A 10,904-nucleotide genomic window follows, 5' to 3' on the forward strand; every position below is an offset into this window, starting at 1 on the left:
TTTTAAACACAATTAGAAATTCAATAAACATTAAAAGCAGTAGGTGAAACAAAATCGCAGATTAAATCTAAAGTTAAACAAAACAAATTTGATTTAATTTTTGGTTTTCTGAAAAATCTTCATCCAATTTCAATCCAATTTTGGCTATGTATGGCTTAGTGTGTAGAACAAAAGCTACGAAAAGCACCGTTTTTTTACCCACCAGATGACAGCGCTAAAAAAGCTCCATTACCATGACGCACGCAGCCAAATGGCCCACCATGATTGAAGGAGCCTTGCAAACAGCTGATGATGAATGCGGCTGAAACGTCAAAACCATTTGTTTTCGTAGTCGGCACTCCACCCACTCCACCAAAACAAAATCACATAACATTTTTTGTGAAAAAAGGGAGTTCGTGTGTTAGATTAGTTAAATTAAGTACAAAAACTTTAATTAACTATTTATTTTGTTGCAAAAACAATTAATGTTTCACGTTCGCTCAGTTATCAATAGGTAATTTGACCGCCAGTAATCTTCGACAATAATAATTTCCCTTCCTAATCAAGGTTAGCTACCAATGGAATACTTCGATCCGATGCGGTGGCCTGGGCACGAATCGCCTGTACAAACGGTTCCTACGTCAGCCAACAACGTTCGTTCCAAGCTAGTTCCAGCAACCATAAACGGCGGAAAACTGCCGAGGAAAAGGTAAGCACCTCGAATTGACTGCTTTTATAAGTGCTCTTTTCTAACAAGAATGATTTATAGAAAGCGCCCCGCGTGATTGAGTTTGCTGCGAAGAAAAAGAACAAACAAACCACTGGAGTCGTAGATGTTTGGCGCAACATGACGGTGGCTGAATTGGCCAAATCGTGCGAGCTGGACGTTGAGCACATTCAGGAGGTCATGCTGTACGTAAAAGGAGCGGGAAACATCGATGCGGATGCCCAACTTGAGGATCAGAAAATCATCAAGGAAATTGTGACCAAGTGTGGGCTGAGAATGAAAATTGTTGCTGCACCAAGCACGGTTAAAGAGGAAATAAAAGATCGAGATGTTCTGCCGAGGCCGCCTCCTGCACAGGAGAATTTGAAGGAACGTCCTCCGGTGGTGACGGTTATGGGCCACGTGGATCACGGTAAAACGACGCTGCTGGATTCGTTAAGAGGAGCGTCAGTGGCGGCTAGTGAAGTAGGAGGAATAACGCAACATATCGGTGCATTTACGGTGGAGTTGGACAATGGAGAACGCGTTACTTTCTTGGATACGCCAGGTCATGCGGCGTTTAGTGCCATGCGGGCCCGAGGCGCTAACCTGACCGATATCATTGTGCTTGTCGTGGCAGCCGATGATGGAGTTATGGAACAGACCAAAGAGGTTTTGTACCTGGCGAAAGAAGCGAATGTTCCTATAATAGTGGCGATCAATAAGATTGACAAACCGGGTTCCAATCCGGATAGGGTAAAGAAGGAATTGGCACAACATGGGATAGCGCTGGAAGGATTCGGAGGAGATACGATTGCCGTCGGTAAGTTTGATGAAATTTAACTTTTTCCGTGATTGTTCTAAAAAAATCCTTTTCAGGAGTATCTGCTCTGAAGGGCACCAATCTGGAGGAGTTGACTGAAGCAGTAAGCACGCAGGCCACTATGATGGGCTTGAAAGGGGAATATGTCGGTCCATCGGAAGGGGTTGTGGTCGAATCTAAACTCGATTCCCATCGGGGAAAACTTTCCACCGCTATAGTCACTCGAGGCACTCTCCGCAAAGGAAGCATTTTGGTTAGCGGACTAGCCTGGGCGAAAGTTCGAGGGCTATTTGATCACGCCGGGCAGCCAGTATCCGAAGTCACACCCGGCATGCCCGTTGAAATTCTCGGATGGCGAGAACTTCCGATGGCCGGGGAAGTGATCCTCGAAGTCGAATCCGAAAAGGTAGCCAATTCGGTAATGCGGTGGCGAGAGGCTCAAGCAAAACAGGAAAAAGCCGAAAGCGACAAGGATGCCATCCTGCAGAAGCAGAAGGAACACGAAGAAAAGTACAAGACTGAGAGGGAGCAACATCGTCTGGCTGGTTTCTATCGAAGGCGAAACAAAGGACCCCGTCCGAAGGAATCTGCACCGGATGATCCGACCCCTCGGGTGAACGTCATCATCAAAGGTGACGTTCATGGTTCTGTGGAGGCCATTTTGGACGTCTTGGAAACCTACGATGGAACTGAAAACTGCCGGTTAGATGTGGTTCACTATGGCGTGGGCGACGTAAATCAAGGAGATTTAGAGCTTGCTCGGTTGTTCAAGGCCGTAGTTTATGCATTTTCTGTGAACGTTCTTGATAAGGCCAAGGACGTGGAAATTCGACCGGTAAATATCATCTACCGATTAGTGGACGATCTCAAGAAAGAAATCAATTCCAAACTACCTATGGTGGACGAAGAGGAAACGCTGGGCGAGGCGAACATTCTTCAGCTCTTTGACATAAACGAAGGTCGGAAGAAGGTAGCCGTACTGGGTTGCCGGTGCACAAAGGGTGTGCTTAAGAAAGCGTCCAAGTTCAAACTGTTGCGCAATGGGGAGGTCGTTGTGGATGACCTTGTACTGGATTCGATGAGGCATCTTAAGAACGAGGTGGACACGGTTAAAAAAGACGTAGAGTGTGGGTTGCGGTTTTCGGATCAGGACGTAGAGATGAAAGCAGGCGATACGGTGGTGTGTTATAAGATTAACAAGGTGCCTCAGGAGACGGATTGGGATCCGGGATTCTAGCTTATACGACTTTAGCAAAGTAGAAACATTATGCAGTTGGGAGTAAGTTGCTTTATGATAATTATTTTCTATGATATCACTTCCATCCATGTTATTGAAGTAACTTGCAACACATTCAATTCAACAGACGTTGGTTTCCTACCCGCCGCGCCGCTACTAGCATCCATCAAATATAATATATTAACAATATAGCTCACTTCATAAATCTCCATATATTAGGCAACGGACAGCATAATCACACCATCTTGCGTCACAAAGGGTAACTAACGCCTGAAAACGATAGCCAAGGGGTGCCATATTGCAAAAATTACACTTAATTTACAATTTACAATGTTTAACTACTTGAATATTTTTTTTTTAAATTTATTTTTAAACTAAGGTATCAAAATGGGGTCAAAGGATAATTTCTAGCATATTATTTCGACATGTTATACTGCATATTGCATTCTACTTTTAAACACCCCTCGGAAGGTCTCTTTATTACATTGCTTGCCCTTTGTGACACCGCGTCGCTATACTGTGTTGTCCGTTGGAATCAGCCAGAGTGAACTATATTGTTAATATAGTATATTTGCATCCATGCGCTAAAGGCCGGAACAAATTTAGTTTTCTTCTTTTGTCACCCCCCCCCCTTCAGAATTTGTAAATATCGTGGAGGGGGAAATAAAAAAATGAAATTTGAATCAATTGTTTTTTTTTTTACATTCTACATTATTTTTCCCCTTCGTTTCCATGTCATATTTTAATTGTTTTGCAAAAAATAGAATCGTTTAACGAACAGAACAAGTGGTACTAAACTTATTTTGTCTGTTAAACGATTGTTTTGTGCAAAACAATTATAATAGATATTAAGGTGAGGAAACGCATATTTTGTGTACGTGACATTCATATATATATCCAAAAAAGATTTCTTACTACGTTCAATCGAGCTCCCCTAAGAAATTAAGCAAATAATATGAACGTCAAGAGCCCCGCGTATAGGATACATTTGCAATTTTCCCATGCAAAATCTACTAACGCAACGCAAACTTATCTTATGTGCGCTGTGCTTTACCAATTGTTTACATTTTTACCATTCTTTAATACAGTTGCGTTCACTACTATTCCTTACCTTTAGTTTGTATTCTAATCGAGTGCACGTGCAGAGCCATCACTCAAAACGTCAAAACATAAGCTGAAGAAAAAAAAACGTGTAGGAGTTTTGTGCTGTTAAAAAGTGTCGAATACTCAAATACAATCTATCGTGAGTCATTTAAATTTCCCTATATCAAATACAGATTTTCATATTTGTTTATTCCATTGATTCTATCCACAGTGTCCACCCGATTGATTATCGAGGGGTGCATTCAAAAGAAGAAAATATTTCGTTTGTGTATCACCATGGAGCAGATTCCGATTGCTGTAAGGGTGGAAAAGGACGGAAAACGGATGGTGCAATCTATTGTGTCTGTTTTAAAAACAACAAACTTTGAATCAATTATCGACCAAGTTTTGAACGGAAAACTGAACAAAACTGAGAAGATCGATAAAGTATTTGCTGGTAGTAAGTCTATTAATCGTGACGATTTGTTCGAGGTCGACCCGTCAACCATTTTGCAGGATGCTGTGACTGCCATCGGAACTTGCACCAAAGTTTTGTGCCTAATGAAACCAACATTTGACCCTCCAAAGCAACCTCAAAACGCATTTGATCATTTGATGAAAAATGCTGCCGTCGTTTTGTATCCTGATAAAAAGGAAGAACGAGACGGTCGGTCAGAGCTATACAACTGTGTTGTACAATACTTGGTGGACAAAAAAGCAGGGTTCAAACGCTTCCAGAAAACTGAAATGCAGCAGTTCATGAGTGCAGTTGTATCGGCCTTATGGTACTTAGATGGCCAATCAGAAAAGTTGGCATCAGCTCCAAGTGTTCCACAACTTCCTGCAAGTTTTTGCTTCACTCCGAAGACACGAGATACATTTCGGGTGATGTATCATGGGAGAGAAAAAAAGAAAACCCTTCCTCGTATGATGCGGACCGATATGATTAAACTATTCGATGAACTGGACTCACTGTGTGCAACGGCGATACTGAATTCGAAATCCTGGTCAGAAGTGCAATCGGATGTGCAAATGCTACGTGCAACATATGCCGGTTATATCAATTACCTCAACAAAGTGGAAGATCGAGTAGAAAGTCAATCCGTTGATCATCGATGCAGCTTGTTGGAAAATCGGTCTTTAAAAACTGTAGCAGCTAGTTCATCCAGAACATCGTTGACGAAACTTATGTATAAAGAACTAGAACAGCAACTTAACAGCGGAGAAGCATACGCTCCTGTTAATTTAATACTGTATGCTCCATCAGAACGCAAAGCACGATATAAGTATATCCAGGGATTAAGCACAGACAAACAGACGTAACACTGAGGAAATTCCCATCGACCATGAGCTCAACGGTCGTTTTAAATTCAACTGCTTGCGAGTTTCACATCCAGGGGCGCGCGCATCGTATACCTTTGTATTTGGCATCTCACATAACGCCATCTGTTGACATTGTCGTACTAAACTTTGTTTCGTACAACATGCACGTTAGGTGGTGGTAGAATAGCTGTGCGATGGATTTTAAAACAAATTGTTCTAGCTGTTACGTCTGTTTGTCTGTGGATTAAGTTTCGACTTCGATGTTCAGGTGTATCGATCGTTCAAGCCGAATGCTACGTTCGTGTGGAAACTTCCTCATCTTAATGAACGGTCGGAAATCCAGTTGTCAAATACAATTGTTCATTTGGAAGATGATATCGTTTATCGCGTAAAAGCTGATAAATGCAAACAGGCAGCTGCAGTTTTCGGGGGAATAGCATCGTGGACCGTGCAAAAAGTTAAGGAGTTTAGCCAGTTGGCTACAGGTACCTGAATACATTTCGTTCTACAATGAATTTTCATTTAAGCATTCTATTTGACATTTCAGATGATGATGAGGATCCTAGCAGTTCTAAGCAAGATGACTTGGACGGACTTAAAATGTTAATCGGCGATGGTCATGAAATCGAGGAAGTTTTGCATATTGAAACCCAACAACTGAATTCGAGGCAAGGCAAGTGACAATTTCTGGAAAGCTGCTGAAATCGTTATCGCCGAAAAGGATCTATCGGTTGCTCAGGAAAGACGACACGGTACAACTAGCTGGATTTCATCGCTGTGCGTTTCCTTGCGTGATCTGATGGACATATGCGAAGAAAAAATGAATCAGCTTTACCCAGGATGTCCGAACAACAACGTACCCTCAGCTGAGTATTTTCGTCTACAATTTACACCCAGAAACCCACGTAATCGTACCGCTGAAAGGTACTACAGTAGGTTTGATATCAAATATGGATTGCAAGTGCGTACACTACGTAAAGCACATCCCGATCAACATTATGGGGCAAAGCAATTCCAGTACATGAAAATGATGGCAGGTATCCAGCTTTTTATTATAGCTACGGGTCAACCGTGGTAATTTGGTTTTGACATATGCTGTGTACATATTTTAATTTTATAGTGATTACAATCCTAGTAACCTTGAACACCTTCTTACAATAGACACGTCAAAAATGTTTGTTTTGTTTTCCAGTTCCTTTTTTCTTATGCATATTTTATTATTATTGATATTTTAGAGTGAATTTAATATCTACACACAAAAAAAAATCGTTGGTAGAATTAAGTAAATCGTTGGTAAATTTAAGAAAATGCGTTAGTGATTTTCAGTAGAAAGTATATCACTGTAAAATTAACGGGCACAAAACTTTTGTTTCAGAAATGTCGACATTGCTATTATTTTAACTACTACCGCTCTCAAATTAAGAACTTTATTTTCAAAATGAAAGTTGATTTTACTTTTGTTTTAATTGATCTTTCTTCTTAAATTTAAATGTGTGTTTTTATTGCTTTTTAGTTTATTTCATCAATTATAAAAATAAAACCTTTTAGTTTAAACTCAAGTTTCAAATAATGACATTTATTATTTCCAACTAATTTTGCGTATTAATGTGGATACTCCACTAGAAAATCGCGTAACCATAAGAGTTGATATGCATGCGATTGTTGCCACGGTATTGCCGTCTTCATCTGCCTTGCCGTCTCGTCCATTGCCGCACTTGTCCCGGTGGTCACGGGGGCCGTAACCATTCGGCATCGAACTTGTTCTTGGTATCGGTCAAGTGGATGTTAAGCATTCCCTGGCGTGAAAACCGGTTGACGTCTGATGATATTGATTGGCCATTTGGTGGACTTGACACTGGATGACATTTTCGGTGGTTTTCCTTTTCGGTGACCGACAGATTTAGCACAACCCCTCCCTATCCAGCGGGGGAAAGTGGAGAATATGTTACATTTGGACCCAATCGGTAGTTTCACCTCTTATCTCCTGCACTCGATGGCTTTCTGGAAGCTCAACCAGATCGTTTTCCGGATTCTGGAAAGCGTTTTGTTGCGCTCGTAGGTGACGTTTCTGGAATAAGTTGGAATTAAATCATTTTTAGTAATTTTATATTTAGCATATGTTAAGTAAAATTCCTTACCGGTAGAACTCCGGATCCAACGCAAACTGTTGATTTCCTTTTGTTCGCCTTTTTTCCTTTTGTTCACCCATGAACGAATGCATTCGAAGATTTTCTTAATCTGGCCCCATCAACATCATGCTGTTGTGCGTTGTTTCCCGTATACTGCTAATCCAGAATCTTTAGCAAACGAATACGCTTGTCGGCTTCATGGAAGCTGACAGACCGTTGGATGTGGTTTTGCTGGCGTCGAAGGAACAGACCGCATCACATCATCGGACCCGAGATTGATAATAACGATTATGAATCGAAACCGCGTTTTTCACAACTGTCAGTGACAGATAGTTGTGGGCTGCCAGTTCATATTCCTGTCATTGTTGCCAAAAATATGAAATCTGGTGTTTTGTTTGATATTTTTTCAAATTTTGTTCTGAGACCTTTCACTGTGAAAATCACAATTTTACACTGAAAAAAAACTTTCAATTCAATCAATTTATCATTTGATTGAAAAGTTTTAGCTATTAAAAACACAACATTTCTCATATTTTTAAAATGACATTAGAAAATGTTGGAATCCCAACTTTTTTTTTCTCTGTGTATTGATTATTTTAGATGGATGTTCATTTGAGGCTTTTTTTTCTACCAATTATTGGATGGAATACCTGCGAATTGGACAGAGCTTTTATTCAAAACTGGACTAAAAGTCTTGCTAAAAGCAGCCATGTCTTTTTATTTATGTTCAAAAATTACTATTTTTAAGGAAATCGATAATTTGATTCATTTTGTATCTATTATCACATCTTTTATTGGACTTTACCCCAGGGACTTCACCTCATGGCCAACTTGCTTCGGCTCATACAAAATACCAATAGCACAACACGTAAGCGAACCAACTCAAGACGTCCATGACCCTCTTCCAGAAAATAAATTGGCGTAGTCAGGATAAGCTTAACATCATTTCATTTTTATTCAAGAGTTGGAGTTGAATGGTTATGGGATCTTCTCCGAATTGCGCCCACGTTTCGATGTTTGCCATACTCGCTCACAGACTTATCGCATTTTGAGTACCAGGAAGTGGGGCAAGATTCCAGACTATGTCAGACTTTCATAACATTGGCCATCGCGATTCGTTCAGACAACGAAATATGCCGCAACTATTCAACTATTGACCCTTATTGGACTTAGAAGCGCTGAATACCAGCAGGGTGTGGGATTTCTGGGTCAATATCCGATAGCATATGAAATTAGTGGGCACATGCGCTGGTACTGTTCTAGCTCTTCTCGGGAAATCCGACGTATTTGACCTACACTTCCCACTAGTCCTCCAACCTGAAACATCGTATGTACGGGATGAAATTCATGGATATCGGAACAGCGCAGATTTGCGTAGAGGGAATCAATTACTTACGATCTTTTTTCGTTTCTGTTTAGGACCAATTCACTCTTAGGAAATGTTGGTGGCCCTTTGCACAGCGAACTCTAAATACTAATATACTCGGCACACAAGAACTCTAGATAAGAATTGCTTGTTGAAACCTAAACTTGAATCTTGAAAAACCTAATTCTAAATTGTGGATACCCCGTTTGATTACGTTTTAAAATAAACAAGGTGAAAATTTTCCCCTTGTAAACAATTTATCGTAGTTCCTTGGCAACGAGAATTGTACCATAAGTCTTGTACACAGCTTGTGTCAAAATTGAATTACCATAGTTGATTTATGGCTAGCGTAAAAAGCTGGTATCTATTAGACATTTAACGCTTGCTTTGACGATTTGTATCATGATTGAAATTTTCCTTCCAGGTCGTTTTCATACTTCCAGTCTAGTTTTCTTTCTGGATGACAAAGCAGCAATTCCGGTGGGATTTGAAAGCGCTCCAGTCAGCGCTACAGGAAGACAACGTTCAGTTCTTAAAGCAGGCTTGGATAATCGAGGATTGAACGCTTTAGATCACGACAACATACCGCAGCATCTAACCCCTTCGATATCAATTAAACTGATTCCTCCTACGGATTTATCTAATGCTTGGTATGCAGGACAACCGTGCATAATTCTCAAAGACGCTATATTCGAGCACTCCACTGCATTTAGACACGTTGCTGAACTTCTCACTCGTTATTCGGAAGATGACCTTGATCGACCAATGTTGTTTATCGGATCAGATGGAGGACCTGATCATAACCTGACTTCCATCATGGTTATGCTGAGTTACATTGCTATATTTTTCGAGCTCGACTTGGATTTTTTGTGTGCAGTGCACACGCCTCCAAATTTTTCTTTTATTAATCCAGCAGAACGATTCATGGCAACAGCTAACATAGCATTGATTGGAGTTTCGTTGTCTAGAAATCATCTGGGTGAAAATGAAAAACTTGTGAAAAATTTAATGTCTAAAAAACAATGGCGGGAGGCTCACGAGAAAAACCCTAACAACGATTATCCTCGCTTGACCCTAGAAGGAACAGAAGATGCTCGAAGGCTACTTAAATCAAGATTTGAGTCACTGCGCTACAAAGGAGAAAAGGTGATCGTATCTTATGCTGCAAACGAAGCAGAGATAAATACGATAAAAGCAAATATTACAGACCAATGGCCTGAGATTAATTTGAGCAAAATTTCGAAAGCTGAAGCAATGAACGTACCATCATTTAAAGAATTCTTTGACAAACACGTTAAAGCGACATCCTATACCTTCCAAGTAAAGTATAACTTTATCTGTACTTCAATTCATTTAATCCTAAACAAATTTAATTTCTAGGTGAAGAAATGTAATGATACAAATTGCAAATTTCACAAGGCAAAGAGGATGGATCAAACCATCAACATCCCTTGGCTACCGACGCCTCAACTCAAAGGAGAAAAATATGAGGAATTCGATGAAGTATACGGTACTGAACCGAATGACGATTGTCAACCAAGTAAAATTAAGGCAATGCATACACAAGAAGAGAGGTTGCCTCATCCTTCATTTGCATTAGCTTCCACCAGAGCGCGCATCATAATTACATGCACTGAATGCAAATTTCCGCGTCTATTGTATTCTCAATACAGTATGACCAAGCAGCAACTAATGGAAACAGAACGCTTTTTTGATAAAAACTTATATTTTTGCGGTGTTCCACTTGAAGGTTTTGACGGATTGTGCAGGTTCCAATGAGCAGTGGAATCACGCGTATCTGGGAAAGATTCGGTAACGGGAAATAAAGGCACTCGCGAACTACTGAGCGTTAGACAAAAAAAAAGGTATTTATTTATCCGATTGAAAAAGTACAGTATTAGCACACACGTCTCGACGGTATGACGTTCGTTTTGGTTTGAATATCTCTACACTCACCGCGTGGGTTGGCTGACAGCAGTGGAGAGTACACAGGGGTGTACTGAGGCGAAGCTAGGGGCATTGCATCTCCACACTCCTCCTCAATGGTCATTAGCTTCGGGTTCACTGATGCAAGCCAAGAGCTTCACAGAATCTCGCGTGTTTGGTCGGCCCTAACGGCTTAGTCATCACGTCCGCAGTCATGTTCTCAGTCGGGCAGTAAACGAGTTCGACGACCTTGTTGGAACACAGCTGTTGTACGAACTTCTGCCTGGTGTCAATGTGTTTTGATTTCCGGCTCGCCCTTTCACACTTCACGA

At 40.8% G+C, this 10,904-nt stretch overlaps 2 protein-coding genes across 2 annotated transcripts; both read left to right on the forward strand.

Annotated features, from left to right (window-relative positions):
• Positions 1-329: 329 nt before the first annotated feature.
• On the forward strand, positions 330-2,793 carry LOC134208185 (translation initiation factor IF-2, mitochondrial). The gene is made up of 4 exons (XM_062684241.1): positions 330-493; positions 547-688; positions 749-1,508; positions 1,565-2,793. The coding sequence occupies exons 1-4, from the start codon at positions 465-467 to the stop codon at positions 2,743-2,745; spliced, it is 2,112 nt and encodes a 703-aa protein (XP_062540225.1). The 5' UTR covers positions 330-464; the 3' UTR covers positions 2,746-2,793.
• Positions 2,794-3,924: 1,131 nt separating this feature from the next.
• On the forward strand, positions 3,925-5,151 carry LOC134206031 (uncharacterized). Its single transcript, XM_062681716.1, has 2 exons — positions 3,925-3,988; positions 4,061-5,151. The coding sequence occupies exon 2, from the start codon at positions 4,126-4,128 to the stop codon at positions 5,149-5,151; it is 1,026 nt and encodes a 341-aa protein (XP_062537700.1). The 5' UTR covers positions 3,925-3,988; positions 4,061-4,125.
• The last annotated feature ends 5,753 nt before the right edge of the window (positions 5,152-10,904 follow it).

The sequence above is a fragment of the Armigeres subalbatus genome, chromosome 1, assembly GCF_024139115.2.
Source record: "Armigeres subalbatus isolate Guangzhou_Male chromosome 1, GZ_Asu_2, whole genome shotgun sequence".
In the NCBI taxonomy this organism is placed as follows: Eukaryota; Metazoa; Arthropoda; class Insecta; order Diptera; family Culicidae; genus Armigeres; species Armigeres subalbatus.

Coding starts and splice junctions, on each gene's coding strand:
- LOC134208185 (XM_062684241.1), top strand. CDS start 465: ATGTTTCACGTTCGCTCAGTTATCAATAG. Junction 494..546: donor GTTCGCTCAGTTATCAATAG/GTAATTTGACCG, acceptor TTCCTAATCAAG/GTTAGCTACCAATGGAATAC. Junction 689..748: donor GGAAAACTGCCGAGGAAAAG/GTAAGCACCTCG, acceptor AATGATTTATAG/AAAGCGCCCCGCGTGATTGA.
- LOC134206031 (XM_062681716.1), top strand. CDS start 4,126: ATGGAGCAGATTCCGATTGCTGTAAGGGTGGAAAAGGACGGAAAACGG.